The 24,025-nt window shown below is 41.1% G+C and overlaps 1 protein-coding gene across 6 annotated transcripts in view; it reads right to left on the bottom strand.

The window, feature by feature from the left end:
- Positions 1-289: 289 nt before the first annotated feature.
- Positions 290-24,025, bottom strand: part of slc44a1b (solute carrier family 44 member 1b) — a 32,203-nt gene continuing 8,467 nt past the window's right edge. For 2 of the 6 annotated variants that reach the window (XM_063493128.1, XM_063493137.1), the window contains exons 3-15: positions 22,144-22,286; positions 20,034-20,170; positions 14,603-14,696; positions 14,353-14,522; positions 14,140-14,229; positions 13,893-14,050; positions 13,621-13,807; positions 12,935-13,103; positions 11,161-11,317; positions 10,040-10,123; positions 9,822-9,959; positions 8,947-9,183; positions 7,317-8,634 (exon numbers count right to left, since the gene is read on the bottom strand). In XM_063493128.1, the coding sequence (XP_063349198.1) occupies positions 8,206-8,634; positions 8,947-9,183; positions 9,822-9,959; positions 10,040-10,123; positions 11,161-11,317; positions 12,935-13,103; positions 13,621-13,807; positions 13,893-14,050; positions 14,140-14,229; positions 14,353-14,522; positions 14,603-14,696; positions 20,034-20,170; positions 22,144-22,286 (2,193 nt within the window). In that variant the 3' untranslated portion in view covers positions 7,317-8,205. Of the gene's footprint in view, positions 8,635-8,946; positions 9,184-9,821; positions 9,960-10,039; positions 10,124-11,160; positions 11,318-12,934; positions 13,104-13,620; positions 13,808-13,892; positions 14,051-14,139; positions 14,230-14,352; positions 14,523-14,602; positions 14,697-20,033; positions 20,171-22,143; positions 22,287-24,025 lie in introns of all 6 variants that reach the window. The other 4 variants (XM_063493163.2, XM_063493154.1, XM_063493172.1 and 1 more) reach the window with 4 other exon arrangements.

Consider the following 24,025-nt stretch of genomic DNA (forward strand, 5'->3'; position numbering starts at 1 on the left):
CATCTGAAACGGGTTAACAGCTGAACAGGTGTACCTAATAAATCGGCCAGTCAGTATGTGGATTTTGGCTAAAAAAATTTTTAAAGTGTCACAAAAGGGTAAGAAGACAGATTATTGTTCAGATCAACAGAAAAATAACCACCAACGTGTCCTGTCACATTTCCACGTGGGACCATTTGTTGGATATTTTCGGGCATTTCGGAGGCCAAACGATTAATCTGTCAATCATATTTCCTACTGATATGATAACACACAGATCTTGAAAGTCAACAAAAATACCAAGCACAGATTCAAATTTTCCTTTTTATTATTTTTCTTAAAAAACAAATATACATAAGAAATGATAAATATAAAAAAACAACCCAGAGCCAAAGAAAAAGTTCTTCAATGTTACAAACCACTTCGTACTGCAGAGAAAACAAACACTAGTGTTACACCTGACAGTTAAACTCGTGTTGCCTAAAGTCTTAACTTGTTCTTGTTGCTATGAAGCCGTCCCTCATGAAGACGAAGAGTCACATCCGAAGGAAACAAAGACGTCAGAGTTTTTAGTGCTGTGGATCTAACAGCAGATTATTCACACCGTACGAAGACGACGCGCTGCAATACGGAGCTGGAACACATGGACATGCAACTTTACTACAACACCGGCCCTTCATCTGCTCCAATCCGGGCCCGAGGAAGCAGGCAAACAGTCTCAGATTGCCTTATTTAAAACCTACAACCGAAGTGAGAAGGGTGGCACGTAGAGGACGAGTTAGAGACACTCCAATGTTAAAGAAAGATCACTGCCAAGGCTCAGTTACAGGTTAAATAAATAACCTGTACCTGGTTTGGTTGGTCTGTTAACAGGATTACTCAAAGAGCTGTGCACAGACTTAAAGGTTGGCTCAAGTTGCAAGTCTTTAAACTTTAAAGAGCTAGATTTGGGGAATTTTTTTACCGTTATGGGTAATAAAAATCGATAAAAAATACAAATGGACATTTTGGGACATTATATCAAACTGACCACTGATGTTCTTAAGAAAATATCAGAGTAGTCTGGGTTGAGATGTTAATAATCGAGAGAGAATATGCAAACATGTTATTAAAATGTTGTTAAGTTTTAAGTGCTACCCCCAGCCTCCTAGCAGATGCACCTACGACAACATTTTCAGAAAACTTGACCTCTGACCTTCACATTGAAGTTGAGGTCACTAAAAGGTCAACCTTTTATGGCTGAGGGGTAAAAAGCAAGAAACAACTTCAAGGCTCAAATGAACCTATAAACTTCACAGGAGAATAGATAAGACCATTTTTAGCTGTGACTGCCGAGATTTCCAAATACCAAAGATATGATATCACACCTGAAGAGCGGCATGCAGAAACGGGGGCAGGTCAGGGTTAACCGTCCTCTTCAGGTTCTGTGAAATACTACTGACCACCTTGAGTTTGCTCACACAAACTCAAAGAACCAGCTCAAACAAGAGGAAGTCGTCCTGAATACACCTGCTCTTCTGCTTTTAGTTATTTCCTGTCATACTGAACAGGTTTCAAATAAAGAATGTTTTCTCAAGTAATCCCTGCGAGCCAAAAGCTCAGGTTGCCGCTCTAAAGGCTTAGATTTAAAGAGTTGTTTTCCTCTTTTGAAGCTGTATGACGTAGAGCACAGTAGCCCCACACACCTCCTGTTCAGACCACTTATTATAATTACTAAAGACTGAAAAAACACTTTAGTTAACTGAAATACATAAAGCAAAACTTTGGGAAAAAATAATGGTGATGAACTGAAACAATGTTGTGAAGTAAAAAAAAAAAAAAAACATACATGAAATTTACTTTGTATTTGGATAGTTTTTGTGAGTTTGGTCAAATTTGTCAAGACTGAAAGCTAACCCATTCTAAACTTCTTAAAGTAGAAAGACGAGATGCAACCTGATAACCCTGCAGTAACGATGAAGGTTTTATACTTCTTTTTAAAGAAGAGGTGAAATGTTTTCACATAGGCTGTAACCTAAATGTCACTGAGCTACGAGCAGCACAAACATCACAAACACCGGCGGAGGTCACGTTTGTGACAGATCTGGGGTTCAGTTCAGGTTTTGGAAACATTCTTTACCTTCTGAGATGAGACAGAATTTGACTTAAATCAGCCTTAAATTTGTGTTTTGTTTTGTTTTTTTACCTGTGTGACTTCAAACTGATGCTTCTTTTTAAAAAAGCTGTTTTCTTTATGCAAATTTGACAGATTTGACCTTAAAGTTAGATGCACCCTGTTTAAATAAAAAATACAATAAAATCCACTGAAAAATAAAAAGAATCACAATCTGATTATGACAACGCTGCAAAAGTCAGTCGATACAAAGATTCTGATTGGAGTGTCACTAACCCACAGCTCACCTGCTGACCCTACACCTTCAGCAGCAGCTTGACCTCTGCGTGCCGACTGGATGGATTGAAATTGGTAAATGAAACGTATAATTAATCAGCAGACAAGGAAGAGGAGCTGAAATGTTTCATTCCAAGAAGAAATAGAGTTAAATAAATAACAAATTTGCTTTGTTAGTTCATGATTTTCACATAAAGTCCTTAAACAGGCCGGTCACGCCGGAAAACCCTCTAAAGTTTCTCAATTAAAACAATTCTGTAGAGACGTCTGGACAAAAATACCCCAAAGTGAAGTCTGTTTGTGTTTTAGGACACACACCACTTGAAGCCTGATGAGGATTTTACTGTTTTTATATCACCACGTTTGTTTTCCATCTCGTTTTTGTCATTATTCCAATCACACTGATGGATTTGAGTCCTGCATACAAGTATCTGTACAAATTCTAACTGAATACTTGAAATGATCAGACTTTCCTGATGTTGGAATGAAACTTCTCAGTTCCAGGTTAATCTGCAGTCAGGTTAATCTGCCCGGCGACAGCAGTCACATGGTCCAAACTAATCTAAGTGTATCTGAATAGCAGGAGTTAAATATTTAGTTTGATTGCTCTTAGTTTTTTCTTTTTGGGACGTTTAAACATGAATAAATGTGTGTGTGTGTGAGAGAGTGTAAGTGTGTGTGGTAATATCTGAGCTACGAACACTGTTCATCTAAAATACTTTACAGCTACTTCAAACGGACGTCAGTGATGAATGAACTCCATCTTTAGTGCAATTAGTTAACATGCTCGGAGCATCGAGTGCGGCGACCACGGCCTCGCTGCTTTTTCACACACATGCTCTTAATAATTGAAAGCTGAATGTCAGACTGAGGTCCAGTTTTCTGCACACGGAGAGATTTCCCACAACAGCTTGTGAATCTGTCGGATTGTTTTGTTTTTGTTTGGAGGAGACGCTCCTCAGTTTGGCCTCTCTGAGCGGTTTATCTGTCAAAGTGAAGGAGGTGTTTGGCAGAGACGAGGTGCATGATGGGAACAGTCGCAGCCTAAACACTGCCGGTCGGAGCCAATCAGCTGCGCCCATTAACATCTCAGGAACAAAAAGTGTTAAACTGCACACAGATGTTCATCGTCACAGCAGCAGACTCAGACCAGAAACATGTCAGCAGGTCGATGTTTGAACACAACAAACTTTAAACTGACTGAACCCAGAGAACGTCCAAACTCCAGACTTCATCCTTAGGATGTCTCCATGGAAACACCTTCAGCTTCAGTCTACTGTAAACAGCTTGTAAAGGTAACATTTTTTGAATAATGTGGATGAAAGTTGCTCTGTTTCCACTGATGCAAATGGCAAAGTGCCCACAAGCTGCAGTTCCTCTAACATCCACCAGAGGCTCCAGCAGCGAGTCAGTCCCCATAAACCCCCATGTTAAAACTTTACAGCAGAAATAAACATGTTTACAGTTTATATAAAAACGTTTTTTGTCTCTATAGATAATTTACACCTTCATAACACGTCTACAGGTCAAGAATGTTTTTATAACTCACCTCTTTAAATTATATTAAGGCTTGAAGTTTGCATAATTAGGGGTGTGGTCTATTTGACTGATAGCTGGATAGTGATACAGGTGACTGTAGCTGCTAGCTGTCTGCTAGGCTTCACCTCAAGTAACTGGAGTTAGAACTGGACCTCTGCACTGTGTTTGTTGGAGCATTTTTAATGCAATTATCTGACCAATAATATGGCTGCTGTGAGGTTTCTGTACTAACCGACTGTCCAAATGTTCTGAGCTTCAGTTTTGGTGAGGGAAATTTTAGGATTTTATTTGCAGCACTAATTAGGTTCTAAACCTTCATTAATTTCCCTCCATTTTGAACCTGGTTTCCAATGGGAGGTACTCATGTGCAGATCATCATAATGATTTAGGATTTGGGATGACATAGGAGTGTTCAGTCTACACAACATAACTGAGCTGTAGGTCCCCAAAAGTGCCCAGATAAGGCCAGACATGTTTGCTATCTGGGTTAAGTCTGTATTTCAGTCTGAAGGAAGGACGCTTGGATTCAGCCTCACACACAGCTTAACCTGCAGTGCAACAAGGCAACATGTTGGCCAACCAGGAGAGTAGTTGCCTTGGCAGCACCGTTGCTCTCAAATCAAAAGTTCCACTTTCTTCAGCACTTGACTCAAGACATTCTGATAACTCAAACTCACATTTTGGGCAACCTTTCTTTCTCAGGTTGCCCAATGAGTTGCCTTGTTGAACAATAAAAGGAGATTAAACCTCTGACAGTCGAGCCATTGGTCGGACTTCCTGCCTGAGGCGAAATTAATCATTGAACCTGGAACATGTTGAACAAAAGGAAGCAGGAAGACTTGTTGTCGGTGTTGATGTGGTCACATGATGCAGTTTTTTTTTATTGCTGACTGAACTCAGCCGTCACATCTCCCACCGTCTTCTCGATGGAAACAACAATTTGATTTGTGGCGGTTTCAGAGACGGCGGTTTCGGCTCTGGACAGGAAGTGGGATCCGGGTGATTGTTTGTTGGAGCATCCGTCTCTGACTCCAGTAAACCGTTTTGAGCCCCGACCACAAGGGGACTCGGCTGATCGTTACAGCCTACGAGGTGAGAGTCATGTGACTGATGGAGACAGTTTTCTATAGGCTATTTATAGGTCTGATATGCATCAAAGATTCTGTCCTGATATGTTTAGGCAATGCACAATACATATCTTGGTGTTTGAAATGACTGATTGATATTTTTTAAAAAGAGCGTGATTTCAAATGTATTGATTTATCAGTCAGGAAACCTTTTAAAATTATTTTCCATTGTTCACAGTCAATATGTTATCTGCAGTGGGTGGCAGAAGGCCACGCCCACAAGCAGATGCACAAACAAGAACCATGAGCTGCTATGTACACAAGATTTTCTCCACTTTACCCATATTAAACAGCTTTTCTTAAACAAGGAACTGAAGCTGTTACACTCCACCAGACCCCATTCATAAAAACAGTAATTTTACCTCAAAGAACACAGGAGTTACTCATCTACTGTTGCCACAATTGAATAGTTTGTAATATTGTGCTACTTTGGTGTTATAATGCATTAATTCGGACCTAAACTAATGCATTAAAAAGCAAAAGTCACACAAATAGGTCAATAACACTCATTTTCAGTGTTAAAAAAAATCCCTGTTTTTGTCAAACAAGTCTGGTGGATTTTAAAAAAGAGCCACTAACCCCGTCTTCTCCACAAGCTCTGTTGTCCTTCCTAGCTGCAGGAGAACTTCAGGCTTCAGCAAACTGAAGGTGCTGCATTAAGGAGTCACATGACTGGTCTCATGACCCACACCTTGCAGGTTGTAGCAGTAACTACGGTAGAAAAAACAAAAAACGCACACTCGTGGTGATCCATCCCACATAGAGTTTGACAGCCTCAGTATGACCTGGACAGATCTCATCCACCAAATAAATGGAGTTTTATGGCTGCTGTTCCGCCTGTCCACAGGCCCCGCCCCTTTGATGACTTGGTTGACGAGCTGTTGTCGGCGATGCGCGGGTCGTCTCCAGAACAAACGTTAAGACAAAAAACGAAAAAGTGGCTGAAAACTGTTAGGAACTGAAGAGTGAGCGATGAGTTGGGGTGAGTTTTATAAAAAAGGACATCACTACGAAAAAATGCATCAGCCGGTTTAAAATCTGCAGCGCTTCAATATAAAGTGCTTCATTACATTGTTACTTTTTTACAGTTTCTTATTAAAATATTGTTTTCCCTGGAGTGAAACCATAGTAAACATGTTACACGTTGGTAAAAATAAACATTTGGAATGTCTCTTTTTAACAAGTCCCATTGGCTGATTTTGGTCAAGCTGAACTCGTCCCCGGAGCCTGAAACAGGAAAACGGTCATATGGTTAACACAAGTCATTACACATTACAGGCAGTCACACAGGGTATGGAGGAGAGAGCAGAGCATAATGGGAGATGAAGGTGAGTCAGGTCCACATAGCTGGAGCAGGGTTTGCTTATTTCCTAGTTTTTTTTTACTAAGTTATTCACTTAACAGTTTTTAATATTGTTATTATTATCAATATTATTATCATCACCATCATCATTTTTAGGGGTGTAACAAGTCTTCAGTCGGTCCCTTATTTCCATGAGAGTTCCAATCTCTGGACATCCTGTTTCATGGGGACGCTCATTGGGATGCTTAGAATAAATGGGGCTCTATGGACTTAGAGCTAAAAGGGGTAAATGTTGAGGTAAAATCCCTTTCCTCGAGTACTACAGCACCACAAGCCCCTTTACTATATCTTACATTCTGATATCTGGCTTCATACAAGCAGTAGTTTCCAGGTGGCATCACCTTTAACCACCACTTTGTCTACAAACACTTGTAAGATCTATGTAGTTATTGCCACCAAAGGACGACCTCCTGTCATAAATCCTAAACTGAGCAACCATTAGCAAAACAATGATAGTTTTTAGGCGAAATTGGCTTCACTGTAAGACTAACTGAAGGACTTTAGTGTTATATTTGTAAAATATTAGCCTAGAAGCTGCCAAATAACCTCCAACTGATCGAGACAGTCCATCCTTCTCTGAGCCTGGTTCTGTTGGGGTCTCTTCCTGTTGTAGGCTTTTGACGTTACAGTATTACGGTGACTGTTATGAACTGGTGTTATAACAGTTGAAATAACCATTTTAGCTGTTTGGCTCCAGAGTGGAAAAGCTATCCTTAAACTGCTTTGCAAAACTTTTAGAAGCGACTCAGGGTAAAGTGTATCCACCACAGCTATTTTTCCAGTGCTGTTACTACCGTGAGAGAATACTGGGGATTTTTCACAAACTGAAACACAATCTGCACAAACCTACAAGAGCTGGAGTGGTCCTTTGCATCTCTCTGTTGTTGCTGCGCTTCTAGATTTGGTTGTTTTTTGTTTCTTTGCAGTTTTTCTTTGGTTGATTGTTGGGGGTCGCTGATGGACAAACATACAGGACGTGACAACCACCTGGTTTCTGGTTTTTAATTCGTCTCACTCTACCAGGAACAAACATCTGGTGGGGAAAATAATGAACCCTTTAGAATTCATTTCTGAGTCAGACCTAGCTCTTCCTAAGCTGCTCGAACTGTGAGGAACATGAGTTCAAGTGATGAAATATCATTCTATAAAACCAAACAGGAAGCTAGGACCCAGAAGAAAGCATCTTTCTAAAAACCACCTTTAGTTAACCTCAATTGGCTCCCAAAAATAGATTGTTTTTAAATCTATGGTCCATAAACTGAACTGAATGTAAACATTTTTGATTCATATTTTAAAAATTAACTAACCTGTCTTATATCTGTTCCAATTTTATTGGTTATTCGATCATTCTGATCAGCAGGGAAGAGCAGAGTTTACATCTCAGTTTAAAGAATTTTTCTCCAATCATAAGGTAGTATATCTAAAAATGTCATGACAGGACCAGAATCCCAGAAGCACAAAGAGAGCCTGAGACTGAACCATGAACCTGAAACTGCAGCTTACCATCTGCTGAGTCCTTCTTCTCGTTTAAAGCACCACAGTGAGAAAATAAGGCTGAACAGAAATTCACTCAAATAGCAACAAAACATCAACACATTTATAAAAAAATATTTCAAATATAAAAATTACAAAAGTAAAAAATAAATAGATTACAAACAAAAAGTCAGTAGGAGTTTAGTCTCTGAGGAAGCAGCCAGCATGATGATGATGATGATGGCGGCGGTGTAAATGGGTTTGGCTAGCATGCGTAAGTGGGCCATCCAGTCAGCATGCTTGAGTCACCACATGCATCAGTTAGCATGTATTGGTTAGCACACAGTGTTTACGGCGGCTGATTTAACATGTGATTTGGCAGAGGGGGCGGGGTTTGGCGTGTTCAGCAGGCTGACGAACAGGAAGAGAGTGGAGGTGGGCAGGTAGACACAGAGGAAGAGGACGACATCCTCGCTGAGACAGAGGACAAAGTCGCTCTGCTCCATCAGCATCCAGTCCACCAGCACCCCCACCAACAGGTAGTACACCTGGAATTCCTGATGTTCCTCCCACTCCCCGTCACCACCCCAGTCTGGACCCACCGATGCCTCCTCCAAAGAGTTCTTCTGCCTGGCCACGCCCCCTCTGGTGTCACTGTCACTCACCATGGGCTTGATCTCCGCCCCTTCTGATGCCACTTCCTTCACCCGACTCCGCCCACGTTCCACGGCACGCTCCAACCGCCGGCTGCTCTCCACAAACTCCTGCAGGAACACAGAAAGGTGGACGAAGACCAAACACGTTAAAACACTGCACCCCATTGATCTTCAAGAAAGTCCTTTTATGAGGAATCATGATCAGAACTTTATTTAGAACATAATCATGTTTAACAATGAAGGAACTACACATCCCATAATGCATTGCAAACTGGAGATTCTACAACAAACAACTCCCCCTTCTTGAACTGACACCTGCAGGTAATCATTACACTAACATATTTTCAGAGTTGAATGTTACCATATCATTCCTTTTAGTTAATTCACTGAGCTCTGAGGGAAACAGACGAAAGATCTCACCATCAGAGCTTTGTCCATGAAGAACTCCTTCCCTGGAGTGCCGTCATTGTACTTCGTATCAATGGCGAAGCAGAGGAAGAGGACGTCCACCACGATCTCAAAGATGGACAGGAAGCAGTGGGCCACCAGGAAGGAGAAAAGACACACGATGATGAGCGGCAGCAGCCACTCTGCGTAATCCCGCTGGTAGTTCAGGAGGAGGACTCCAGCGAACGCCGTCGTTGTCACAATCAGGATCTGAGGAGATTTATTCAAATAAACTGATGACAGGTGGGAAAGAAAAACGGAAATCCACTGTCCGCATATGCCGTGATGCTTCAAAGTTCACTTGCTACTTTTTTCTACTAAAGACAGAAAGCAACAGAGCTCCCGAGAACACCTTAGACAGCTAACCTACCAGTCAACATCAGCTCCAGCTCTGCTGGGATGTTTGTAAGCTAGACATTTATCTATCAGCTCAATGTGGACAAAAGCCAAGATGAAAGCCCTCCCTGCCACTAGATTTTACAGCTAAAAAACAAATGCAAAGAAAATCAAGAAAGAAGATGAACACAATAGCAATGTTTCTGGATCTGGCTAGCTAACAGCTCCTTTCCCCACCTATACTGGCGTATACGTATAGTATAGAAAAAACATTTAGGCATGGCATCAAATCTCATTTCACAGGACCAGTAAGTGTGTAAAGTCAATGTTTTGGAAATTCTTAACTTAATCCCACAGGACTGGTTCTTATATAGTGCTTTTCTGCTGTACCTGAGCACTCGAAGCTCTCTTACAGCAACATTCAGTTAGGTGGTCACAGTGAAAGTGAAGATCCTTCCTCCAAAGCAGCACAAACCTGGCAGGAAAAATGAAAAATCAAGCTCCCGCCTCACCTTCCCCAGGAAGAGCACAAAGTCTCCAATGGCGTTGATTGTGGCGACTCGCAGCGCGTTTTCTACCAGGATCACGAAGGCGTCACGTGCAGACGTGCAGAAACTGGTGCTGTTGATGGCTGTGGCTGCATATGCATTCTGGGAAATAAAAGCAGACATGGTGAGATGATCATATCAATGAAGAGAAGAGAAGAGAAGAGAAGAGGGTGGAGTATTACCTGATTGAGATAGTTGAGGCACTTCTCCAAACACCACAGACAACAGATACAAGTTTTCAGCATACAGCGAGCGCACGCATTCTCCTGATAAACAACAGATAATATCAGGTTATATATAAAATGTATTTATGTTTACATGTCACATACAACACACTATACATGTAATCATTTTAAAAAAGGATGAACGAGTTGTTAATGCAACAGAAATGGTGTCGTAGTGACGAGGAGACTTCTGTATGAACAGCAAAACATCATCAGCATACAGAGGGATGCTCTTCGGTCTGTATTGTTACCAAACCTTTAAAGGGCATCAAGTCATTCTTCTGATGTTTCTTTTTCCAGATTGATCATAATTGGTGAAACTGTTCAATGAATCACTTTCGTGTAATCTTAGCAACAGTGTGTTCGCCACTGACAGGTTCACATTGTTCTTCGAAGTGGTAAGGTTCCCTACTGAGAAAAAAAAATCCATAAACCTATGCACATCTCAGTATTCATCAGGAGTTTCAAGAGGGCATGCTGAAAAAGAGAAAATCTGCCTAAATGCTTTCTTTAACTAATTGTTACATAAAATCAATGTAAAATCTTAAATTTAATGGGATCTGGTGAAATAACATTTACTTGGTTGGTATATATTCAGTTTATACTAAGCACTGTCCTCTTTAAAAATTAGGTATTTGAATAAATAAAACTTTGATTTTAGGTATTTTGTTTGCATCTTATTACTTCATGTTTAGTAAAAGTGAAAACTAATTTTTTCAGGGTTGGATTTTTTTTTAAAAGGCTTCTGGCGTGTGGCAGCCTGTTACGGCAGCTCTGCTCATTTCTGAGCTTTTTTCTTATTTCCTCTTTATCTTCTTGTAACGTTCTAACTTAAGTCTTAGCAATTATATTCTGCCATCATGCACTACTGTTTTGTGCTAGTTATAGCATTTTATTCTATTTTTAGATAGTATGTTATTCTTTTATCTTATTCTATTCCATTGTCTTTCTTAATTTTTGCTGCTGTAACTTTGCACTGTCCACTTTCTGCTGTGACACAAAAAATTTCCCAGATGTGGGACTAATAAAGGTTTATCTTATCTTATCTTAGCAGTCTAGTTATAAATAAGGTTTTGTACCTTTCCTTTGAGCTGATTATGGATGTACATGAGGATGAGTCGTGGGATCTTGACCAGTGTGATGATGAAGGATCCTTTAGCAACTGTGCCCAGGTGGTACCGGACCAGCCTCAGGACTGAGGACAGGATTGGAGTCACTGGGAGTCGGTTCTTGTCCCTGAAACACAAAGTCCTGGTTAAGAGTCTTTCCTGCCAGGAGACATTTAGAAGAACCTTTATGTTTCCTGAAACGAGGGGGTACACATGTGGAGAATCCACTCTGAAACCCAGAGTTTAAAGATGCAGTATTATGCTGTCATTGTGTACCAGAGTGACTAGAAATACAGACAGTATGATTTTAATACCTTGAGAAAAAACAATCATAATAATTTTTTTGTAATTTTGACTCTGTACACCTCCACAGTGTACTTTACTTCAAACAATTACGATATGACTGAAGCGCACTCTCTAGAAGTATCACGGCCAATGTCTACAATCAAGAGACACCTTCAAAAATATTATTTTTGTCGTAAACAAGCTGCAACCCACTGCTTACAACCAATAAGAGGACCAGATTAGCCAGCAGAACTACCTCCAGATCAACACTAGTAAAACCAAGGAGCTGGTGGTTGACTTCTGCAGGCACAAACATCCTCCACTGCAACCACTAAACATTCAAGGCATGGACATTGAGGCTGTGGACAGCTACAGGTACCTTGGTGTTCATCTGAACAATAAACTGGACTGGACTCATAATTCAGACGCCCTCTACAGCAAAGGGCAGAGCAGGCTGTACCTGCTGCGGAGACTTAGGTCTTTTGGAGTGAAGGGCCCACTACTGAAGACCTTCTATGACTCTGTGGTGGCCTCAGCCATCTTTTATGGTGTGGTCTGCAGGGGTGGCAGCATCTCTGCTGGGGACAGGAAGAGACTGAACAGGAGGGCCAGCTCTGTTCTAGGATGCCCTCTGGACAAGTGGAGGTGGTGAGTGGCAGGAGAATGGTGGCTAAGCTGTCATCCCTGTTGGACAACATCTCCCACCCCATGCAGCAGACTCTGACAGCACTGAGCAGCTCCTTCAGTGGCAGGCTGCGGCACTCACGCTTTGGGACGGAGAGATTTCGCAGGTCTTTCCTCCCCACTACTCTCAGACTCCACAACAAAGACTTCAACTGATCAAACACACACATCCACACATGTGCAATAGCAATAATACTAAGTGCAATACTCTTTTCGTTATATTATACTATGTTGTATATAGCATTTGTATTCTATTTTATTCTATTATATATAGTACTTTATTTTATTTTATGCTATTCTATTGTGTACAGTTGTGTACAGTATCTTATTCTTATCTTATTCCAGTGTTTTTCAAATTTTTGCTATGTAACTTTGCATTGTCCACTTTCTGCTGTAACAAAACAAATTTCCCACGTGTGGAACTAATAAAGGTTATCTTATCTTATCTTATCTTAGATTAGACTTTATGACAAAACATCTAAAGAGCCAGCACAGATAAATCTATACCAGAACGATGGCTAAAGAAAAGTATGGAGAAAGAGAGACACATGATCCTGCTGTCATTGTCCAAATACCTACAGACCAGCTGTTCATTTTCCTAAAAGTATCCAAGCTGATTTTATCCACTTTCCACCATGTTGCTTTACTACATCGATTACAGTCAGTGGCTCAGGCGAAAAGAAGCTGTCTTTTCTATTTAAATACCATCATATACCAAATTCCCCAGTGAAATATCAAGTATGAAAAAGGTATGTAAAGTGTAGTATGGACTCACCTTGTGAAATAGTACGTGACCACAGCACCGGCCACAGTCATCTGCTGACAGGCCAGAATGAACTCACTGATCCAGACCAGCCCCACAGCATGGTACCAGGTCAAGTACTGAAGAGGACCGGTCAGTCTGAACTCCGTCAGCCCCGTCTCCTCATTCTGTACAGGGTTACCTGCACGACCACACAGAGCAAAGAGAGAAAGAATAATTTGATGACTAAAACTAAATGAAATCTGCTACTTTACATTCAACGTTCAACAGAAACACAAATCCACAGAGATAGTTTCCAGTACCGCGATTCGCCCAAATTGTTTCAAGCATAATTTATAGGATAAATGATTTACGAATGAGTCAGTACAACCAAAAGGTACAACAAGAACAGAGAGAAACTGTAGATCTTGGACATGTGAACATGTGTATGTGATTCAGGGGGGGGGGGGGGTGGGGGGGGGGGGGGTGTTTCAACCAAATATACACCAGCTGTTTGACTTATTAGCAAAACAAAGACGAATATCTAACAGCATTGTAGTTTAAACTGAAGACAGGAGGCCAAGGTAGCAGTAGCAGAGTTGAAGGTGTTAAGATGTTCACTGGGAGTAACCAGGAGAGATAGGATTAGAAATGAGCACATCAGAGGGACAGCTCTGTGTTTATGATGTCAGCTTTTCTCTTTGACAGCTGCAACTGACCGGTGGTTCCCAAGAAGAGAAGGACCAGGATCCAGTAGATCCAAAAGAGCAGGAGGGCAAAGAAGGTGACAAAGGGCTGCAGGGTGAGGAGGGGGAGGTGGATGAAGACTTTTCCTGCCACGTGGAACAGAGCGATGGTCAGAGCTACTCGTTTCCTCATGAAGAGCATCAGCAGCAGGAGGATGATCTGGAGACAAAAAACACAGTTAGTTTCGGGTTTAAAACTCCAATCGATCAGACTTTCTTTGCTCTGTTTGATGTCGAGTACATACAGTGAATACAGTGGCAGCAACGGCATAGACAAGCAGTGCCTGTCCGCTATCTCTGGTGACCTCCACCTCCTCCTTCGCTTCCTTCAGTACTTTAGAGGAAGTGTCGTTCCCGTATAGCCGGTAGTCAATGTAGAGCCACCAGAGCACACTAGTCCCCGCTTAGACACAAAAAGCAGAGCCCTGATTTCAGACACATTTCATCTGTTTACATCTTTTAATGCAACAAACAGACAGGAAGTGACCTCACCAAGGGATCCAAGGACAACCAGCGAGGTGAGGATCCAGACGAGGACAGCAGAGATGTAACGAATGATCACCATGAGGATCATGGAGAGGACTGAAAAAGACAGGCAAAAAAAAGTGATGTTAGAGCCTCAAGTGGCCATTAGAAGAACTGCAGTTTTTGGCACTTCCGTATGAGAATTAGATTCTCATCTTAGATGTTGATGCTTGTTCTCACACAGTGCGAGGACACAAAGTCCAATGATGATCTCTTTACTGGCAGCGACGCCAGCGATCAGTCGATGCAGAACACTGTTATCCCCGACAAACGTTACCACAGCCTCAGCAAACCTTGCGTAGCAGGAGATGTCCACCGGAGTGCAGCGATTAAACACGGGCAGCGGTTTACTGAGAATGGAAGACAGAGGTCACAGGTCACAGAAAAAGCAAAAAAGCAAGCGACTTTGGGGTGAAAAGCTGCTACATACCTTGGTGGAACAGGTAGTTTGGGGCATTTAGTGGTCCTCTGTTCGAGAACAGGATATCTATGAGCTGCTAACTCATAGGAGCACAGCTCAGAACCTGAAAGAAAAAAAAACACCATCATATTTTAAATAATAATAAAATAACTTCTAATACAGCCCTTTAGATGCAGAGAAGGTCTTTGACAAGGTTTAATGATCCTAGTTCTTTAAAGTCTCACTGGGATGGTCCTCTGCTACCGCTGCAGTTTACACTAGCAATTCCACTTTTGCAGTAACTGTACAATCGTTAACAACAGGACACATTGGCCATCAACTATCACTATATGTTGATAATATAATTTTGTTCATGCCAACAGCATCAGACTGATGTTTGCAGACGATATGCATGACCTAATTGAAAGCACATCTGTTTCAGTAAATCAAACAGTTCCTGAAATAGGTTTTTACTGGCTTAACCATTTTAAAAACAATAAAACATAATAATAATCTTTATTTATAAACTGTTTTTCAGAACAAAGTACTTCACAGGACAATTCAGATAAATGGTAAATGGACTGGTTCTTATATAGCGCTTTTCTACTCTCACTGAGCACTCAAAGCACTCCGTAAAATAAACTTTATAAAATACTGGCAGGTGCCAGCGCCTCAGCCTCCTGGCAGTTGAATCTTTAGGTGGCACAATCCCACTTTTACATTTTAACAAGGTCAAAAGTTGTTCTATGCTTATTGTATAATGTTGAAACAACATTAACATCTTTTAACATTTTTGCAATCAAATTGTGCCCTGGCCTGAACATCCATACAGTTACAGCAATCTGACAGAAGAAGTGTGATTATCATTATGAAAATTCACTGAATGTAAACTGGGGAAAAAGCTTTGAATGTCATTGTGTCAAAACACTGAAACACTGACACCATTTTAACTACATATTGCTTCCTGCGTCATTGAGAAACCTGCAAAACAAAAATACATGAATTGGATCAAGATTGTCAAATTGCAAAGTGTCAGAGATTGACAGTTAAGTTATCAGTATGAGAAGCCTATATTATATTCTTCCTGTGTAAATACACCTATTGCATTCACAAGATTTTTAGTAAACATGACCTCTGACCTTAACCTTGAGGTCAAGGTCACCAATATTGATACTCATCCAAGATTTTTAGTAGATGCACTTATGGGATCAAGTCACTAAAAGTACAAAAAGGCACCACTGTTCAACTATAAGCTGTTCTGCTGTTCTTCTAAATTTGTTTTTTTTTTTTGATATTCACAATATTGGTATTCTAGTCCTCAAGTTATAGAATCAGTATGATCTTAACATGCAGACCTTCATGGTTTTCACATCCAAGCTGATGTCATGGTCGGGGTGAGTGCTGGGTTTTTCCACAGTTCCAGCGTTTCCAACTCTGAGCGTAGCCGCCGCATCACCGCTGACAGGCTGCACCTGAGTGTAATCTGGGCTGCTGGCTTCTTGAAATCAGTGCTCATATTCACTCTCCACCAGATCGTCTGCTAAGCCTCGTTAGTCAAGGCCGCCACAGTGACAGTATCTTGCCATAGTTATTCTTATATTGACCTTGTACCTTCTGCTCACAGAAAACCTCTGGATGTTGCTGAAACCCACTGCCATAACCCGTCTTGGTTCAGTCACTGGTCAGCACGCAGCTTCTCCACTTACACTCACCTGCCTGCCTCCCTGTCCAGCACTCTGACATTAACGGATTTACTCATCGGAGTACCTCTACACCCCATCCGGACCACCAACCCCTCTATGCTTCGCCTCCGCCTGTGAAAAGTAAGACTGTTTGCAATTTGCAACCTACGCCTTGGATCCGTATCTGGCATCCCTTCTATCACTTGTTTCCCTTGTTTCAGTGACTCTGAGAATTCCGCTACACCCTTTCCCTCTGTCCCACACCCCATGGGTCCTGCACTGGATGTTACCCAGTGTTGGGTCCCCAGCCCTCGTCCGCAACAGCCCCAAGGCTCCCTTAAAGACCATGTCACAGTTCACGCAGTGATTTACTAACCACTCATTTCAGTGTTTTTGTAATCGTGTGACTTTTATAGTGTTGTTTCTGTGCTTCATAGTATACTTCACGTTCATAGTGTTTCTTAGGAGCATTTGAGCAGTGATTATGGTACAGTTCAAGGAACTAGTACATCATAGTATTACTCCTGTTCATAATGTGTCAAAGAATTATTTGAGTAGTAGCTTCCTAGTTTGCTTTGTCACTTGCCCTAAGTTTATGGTATACTTGCTAGCGCTCCTTGCATTTCTGTACACTTTGTGCCTCAGTTCATGCTCTGTAATAAAAGTCTATTTTGCTCACAGTCTCTGACTCCAAGTGTGGTCTGCATTCAAGTCCATTCCCTCGTGTTGGCCCTCTGGCCATGACATCTGGAGGAAAAGTTTAGGAATTATAGGTCTGTACTACATAGACAACTTCCAGGGGCCAAATGTAACCTGTGGTACAGGGTTTCATTAATTCATCATAAATTAAACAGCTAAAAGGTGGATAGATGAGTCCAGGTCCATCTGCTATTGGCAGCTGCTTGTGTGAAACCACAGCATGCAGCCAAAGAAGCTCTTAGAGTCTAAGCATCTTAGTTTAACTACCCTAAGCACAATACAAATCCTTCACTGTTCCCACGACCTGTGAAACTAGGCAAGGATAGATCAATAGTTTGGTACATTCAGAAGAAAACTCGAACACAATGTTGGGCCCAGCAGCACTAAAAGGTCTGCACGTCCACAGAAGACAACAGTGGAGGGGATGATCATAGGATCCTTTCCATGGTCAAGAAAAAAGAACACTTTCCAGGAGGTAAACATATTGTTGCTCAAGTTTACCATAAAGACACAACTTCAGAGAGCAACTCCAGTGGGTTCAGCACAAGCCGCAAAACCTGTAGCTCTGAAACAGCAGACAGACAAAACTAAAATAAACATGTAGAGTAATGATGGAGGGAAAATGGGTGGAGAAGGCATTGAACAGCTCAGGATCTGAAGCAAACCACATCCATACAGTGTGCAGTCCAGACAGTGTGATGCATGGACCAGTTTAGCTTCCAGTGACACTAGGCCACTGCTGGTTACAGATGGACTCTGAAGTGTACATGGATATACTATACTGATATACTCTAGAGGTATGATACTATTTTTAAACCAGTTCGTTACTTGGGCTTTCATTAATCGGTGCAACATAGACATATTGCAGAAAATTGCACATATTTGTATCAAAAAGGTATCACTACCTCTGCTCTCCACAGTGATCATGCTTGCTGCCATACATAATCACCATCCAAAGGCACCATTCTTAGGAGGGAAGAACTCTAACAAAAGAAACATGCAAAGCTCAGATGACTGCAGTCATTAAAATGTCTTGTGTGCAAATCCTTTAAAAAACCCATGGGAACGTGTGGCTGAAGAGGGGAAAAAAACACCATCCAGTGCAAATAGCTCCAAGAGAAACTAGTCCCCAACATGCCCAGTCATTTGACTAATATGCCCAGTTTGTATCATTCCTGACTGTGAACTTGATTTGATTTTTATTTTGAAAGTTTAATCTGAAACACAGATATGAATATTTCCGCTTGTATGAACAAACTGAGTGTGAGCGTGCTGGAGCTGGGCCTCTGTGACAGGCTGCTCAGGTGTAGCAGATAAACTAGTTCCTCTGTGTGAACTGTGACAGTGGATCCTTTATAAACGACTGCCGGAGGAGCTGTGAGGTCACCTGACCAAGGGTCTGCCGTCATGTTTCAACACGTTTGTGTCTCAAGTGAACAGTGAAGGCTCTGAGTCACAGAGCAGCCATGATGGAGGAGAAGCAGAGCAGAGTGGCACCAACAACACGACACGCATTAATGCTGCCATTGTTACTGTACTGTAAGTTCAGTATACTGTTGGTGTGTCCGGTCTGCAGACATTCAATCATCACGGTGACGCGATGGCGAGCGGTCGGCCAAGTGCTGACATCACTGTTTCCTTTAAAACCAGCAACATGTTCGTACTTCGGTCTTTGTGAAAACATCGAGTCACAAAGTGCACTCCCCAATCCCCCGCCACTTCCAGCACTCCACTTGCTTTTTGCCTCCAACGCATCACCCAACCTTCATATTTAACACCTGCTTTCTGATTCAGCACATTGTATGTTTTCACCTTCAGCAGATCACCCGTTTCACCTTTAACACTTTGCATGCTGGAAAATGATTATTTATAAAAAAAATCATTAGAGAGAATGCCTTTGTCAGAAGTGTAAAGCTTGCACATGCATGTGGCAGAATGTGTGCAAAGCAAAAAATAACACAAGAAAACCTGATACAGCTGAACTGGTCCAGTTTAGAAGGTTGGTTTCAAATCCAAACCAGGACAGGGAGCAATGCAAGTGCAGGCAGGAGGGAGTGTTTCACTGGGCCCAGCTCTCACAGCTAATTACTCTCCAAATCAGACAAGACGCAGCACAAACCACAAAACCAAAACCAAAACAGGGACATCTAGTGCCTAAGGGTCGTCACAACTTCAAGACATCACTTGCTTTCACCTCCAGCGGTTTACCTACTTCTATCTTTAATGGTTCACCTGCTTTAAGCTTTAATACTTCATCGGCTTTCCTCTTTAACACTTTGCATACTTCTTTCAAACTTTATTATATTATTTAACCTCAACATATCATCTGCTAGCCATACAAGGGTAGAGAGATGGGGGGAGGGTGGGAAAAGTTCGTATAAAGTGTTCTCTACTTTTTTTGTTCTTTTTTGTCCCACATACTGTCTTATCCTAATTCTTTCTTGTAATTACCAATATTGTTATTACTTTTTGTGTTTGGTTTTCAGATGTTTGAAATTATCCTTGAATGGCATGGATACAAGAATATACACCTAAGTGTGTTCCTATAGTCACAATAACTTACCATACGAGTTGTAGATGTTTACTATGTGCCATAAATGTTCTGTAAGAGCTTTTGGTTTTTTTACTGAAAAATGAAAATAAATCTTATAAAAAAAACATCACGTGCTATTACCTGAAACACGTGAGCTTCTTTATACTTTATTTCCTTCTATTTTTATTGCTTCCATTATCTTCATATTTATTAAGTTACCTGCTTTTATTTTTTTACATTCTGCACGCTTGATCTCAACACAATCGTCACCTTCTTTCGGTTTTCACCTCCAACACATCACCCGGCCAGCTTCACCTGTTTTCATCTTTAACATATAATCTGTTTATACCTCAAAAACTTTACCTGCTTTAAATGTTTGACCTTGCTGAACAATCAAAGACACAGATTCAAATACATTTCCCATCAACACCCTCTTCTGCCTAGAACAAAGCCTCTTTGTCCGTCAGCTCAGACGTGTAAAACTATATCTGGATATCCAGACACCTATTCAAGCGTGCAAGGAGTCGTGTGACATTTATGCCCTCACCATTGACCATAGCGAACCTCTTCAGGTCCTGGTAGGTCTTCAGCTCCTCTGTGGGACACAGAGACACACAAAGAGCCATCGACTTGATTTTCCTTTGAACAATGTCGATGTTACAGGGATCCAGGAAGAAGACAAACCTGTATGTGACAAAAAGCACAGGAAGTCAGCACATCGACATTTATAATAGAAAAATGACTCAATACATAAAGAAAAGAAACGCAGGTAAATGCCTCCAAAGACCTTAAAATCTAAAAAAGATAGATCAGCAGTGGATTGGCATTTAAAACATTTAACGAATGGTGCTTCTAAAACCAGAAAAATCTCCATCTTCTAATAAATATGAAGACATGAAGCCAGTAACTTTATTAAAATTTAATTTCAGGAATTGCTGATAAAGAACACAATGCATTTTTAAAAGAAAAGCACAATTTTCCCGATTTTAGAAGAGTACAAAATATTATAAATAAAGCAAAAAAGCTTCTGATAAAGTCCTTTAAGTGTCTTTAAGTGCAGGGAAGGCCTTCAGTGGGGTTGAATGGACCTACTTATTCAGTGCGTTTTAAAGTATCAGTTTTAAAGGATCACATTCAAATAAATATCAACTGCAGAAATGTTTAAGAACAGGAATATGTTACACCTAATTTCTATTAAAAGAGGCGTGTCGAGACTGCAATAGAATGCAATCACATTAAGGAAATATACTTTCAAAACTGGATAAACTGAGTGTAAGTTATAATTTTATACTCATGATCCATTTTATTATTAATCAACCTCATTATGATACAAAACCCAGCAGAAGCACTACATCAGCTGCCTGCTCTTCAGTCCATCGTGTATCAGTGCTGCTACTATCTGACTGTTTCACGTACTGTAGACTTGAACTGACTGCTGAATTTTGGCAGCGCTGCCCACTCTGCCCAGTTTGATAATCCCGACTTGAGTCATGAACAGAAGTGTTTGAGTAAAAATAGAAGCTGAGACTGAGCAGAGGAGGATTAAAGCTGAGCAGAATGCAGGAATGTAGATGTGGGAGAAACGTGTGACTCAACAACAAATGGAAACAAAGAGCCACAAAGAGTCTGCAGAGACTCAAACCCTCGCCGTTCCTCTCCTACAGGAGCAGGAATCTGTGATCCTGTGATCCCGCTCACTTCACCTGAAATCACCTCGCTCTCTGTTCAGCCTCGTGTTCCCCTGGGTTTATATCAGCTGAAGGACTACATCTGATCCCACATCAGTCAGAATGTCTCAGAGATCAAACACTCTGACACAGACTGAGCTGACATATCTCTAACAAATCAGATCTGTACCGTGTGTAAAAGTAGGTCTGACATCGCCTCCAAACTCCAACAGCTGCTCGCCCTCCAGCAGGTGGAGCTCTGTGTGTGCGTGTGTGTGTGTGTGAGATGAGTCACAGCTCTCAGCTAGTGTCAGCATTATCAATGCTGAACTCTCCCACAGGACCTCAAACGCATCGAGTGTTAAAGTGCCAGGATGAGCCGCCACAACGCTCTAAAAATACCGAAGTACTACTTCAGTAATACTGCAAATTAACAAAGACAGACTGTACAGGACAGACGTGCAACACAACCAGAATACAAACAAAAATACTAAAGAATTACAGTGAAATTAAATTATTTACATATATCACCACCAGGAGCACAAAATAAATGAAACAAAACTGCAAAAAGACCCTGCTAACTTAAAAAACCCAAAAATATTTATGCAATAAAATCCTAATTATTAGACACTAAAAACACAGCACTGTGTAATAAAATATCACCACAATAATCGAAACTGCTATGCACTGAAAAAGCTTTATAAACTGTAAAGATGAACACCTTAATACAACCTATAAACCAAGATATGCCAAACTACAGAATTCCTGTAGTCACGAGTTTTTCCGACAGACAAATTCATACACAAAATCTCCCCTCTGATAACCTTTTTTTAAACATTGCTTTGTTAAGTGGAGTATATATTTACTCAAATATCACATTTTTGTTTCTCAAATAGTCAGAAGTAACTTCAAAATGCACAGATTCCTGTCAAACAGTAACAAACTCAACACTTTAACTGTACGAGGAACAGTAAAAACCTCAGTACTTACTTCCTGTCAGTGTGGTCGAGGCCACTCAGCCTGACGCCTTCAATCTGTTCATTTCGTTGGCCGCAAGTGTTGCCATAGCTGTCATATCCGAAGACGAGGCGAGCGGCGCCGCCGGTGACGATGGTGAACCCGCAGATGCTGCCCTGGAGGATAGAAAGAGAGTCAGAGAGTGCAACACACCTTTAGCAACAGGCGCATTTCTTGCTGTCTGTATTCACTGAATCTCATCACTGCACTCGGCTCCATCCCTCAGTGCACTGTATCCCATCTACTGCTGTCACATTCTCCAGTTACACTTTAATTTATATTCAGTCAATAATCTAATCTGATCAACTGCATAGATTTGAATCTGGGCCTTCAGCTTTTGCATGGTTGGGAAAATCTGTTGTGTTTTATCTGTACTGATACTCGCACCAGACTATGAATACATGTGGAAACTTTTCGTGACTCTCGTCTCAGCAGCATGTAAAATGACCGAACTCAGGATGAGTTCCAGTAAAAACCCCGTCAGAACATCACTGTGAAAAATCTAATACCACATGACATCTAAAAGGTTTAAATCCACAGAAATCAGGGCTGAATAGCAGATGTTCTGACCTGAACAGGTTCAGATCCACTGTTTATTCTCTACTCATCATAAAATTTTCATGCATCTATTTCTGTCCTCACTTCAGTTGTTAAATCAAACGACTCCTGACCAGTCAGAGCTCTGCCTGAGGCTCTACAAGCCAATCAGCTGCCTGCTCTGCTCCTGCTGCTACTTCCTGTTACCACAAGAATGTTATTACAGATGTGCACATTCATTCAGTCCCCCCCAAAAATTATATAAAGGGCAGACACATACAGTTTAATAACATGCTTCAGTGTGGTCCACAAAGAGCCACATAAAGTTTATTAGCCATCAAGCTATAGTTTGGAAAACAATTCATTCTGATTTTAGTTTTTCAGGTACCTCACAACTTTCACAAGTCTGAGTCTAACAGCTATGGTTAGAATGAGGCATTTAATAAAACCAAACATGTCGTGGTGCCGAGTCAAAAAATAATACACCTAAATAATCAGGGAGTTTGCCCGCATCATACAGCCTGGCCTTCTGCCTTCAAACGTGCTGCAAATAAAAATGAGTTTTATCACTGCTGTGCTGTAGTTACAGGTCTCTTCAAACTGCTGCCTGCCTCAATAAGTCTGGCAGGAGATGTTGTTGATGTTCTAACAGCGTTTTCGTTTGAGTTGTTGAACCCACCAGGGCCAGCGAATGAACATCTTACCACTTCACCTTGAAAAGTAAAGCAATCTGTCCTGTCTTTTCTTTATTTCTGAGTTTTTTCTCAGAAATTTAAGATGTAAGAGAACCCAAAAGTTGTGTAATTACTAAGCTGAAAAGGAAGAAAAACTACTTAACCATGTTTATTAAAGGGCAAAGAGACAGCGGCGTTTCAGCAGTAAGCCATTGTCAGCAATTATCAGCGATTACTGTGTTACAATGGCTAACTATATATAAAATATAAAAAACTGAAGACCTATAAAGTCAAAATCTACAATAAGGGGTTAAAATGTAAAATGAATGCAGTCACTGTGGCATGAGGTGGTAAAGATTTTCTGTATCTGTGCTTGTGGCAGCAGAAAAGTATTCAGCTGCATGTCCAGTAAGTAATTTTCCTCATAAATCAACTCAAACAGAAACGCTGTTAGAACATCAACAACACTAAACATATTACAGAGGCAGGCAGCAGTTTGAAGGGGCTTCTAACTACAGTGCAAACAGTTTCTTCAAGTCGATTCTTAACAAGACAAAGCTGTAAAGGCAAGTTTCACCGACTTTACTTTTCAGACATGTTTTTTTCTCTAAAAGTGTTCACACATCTCGCACGTCTTGCTTATA

Source organism: Pelmatolapia mariae, linkage group LG2, assembly GCF_036321145.2.
Source record: "Pelmatolapia mariae isolate MD_Pm_ZW linkage group LG2, Pm_UMD_F_2, whole genome shotgun sequence".
Classification (NCBI taxonomy): domain Eukaryota; kingdom Metazoa; phylum Chordata; class Actinopteri; order Cichliformes; family Cichlidae; genus Pelmatolapia; species Pelmatolapia mariae.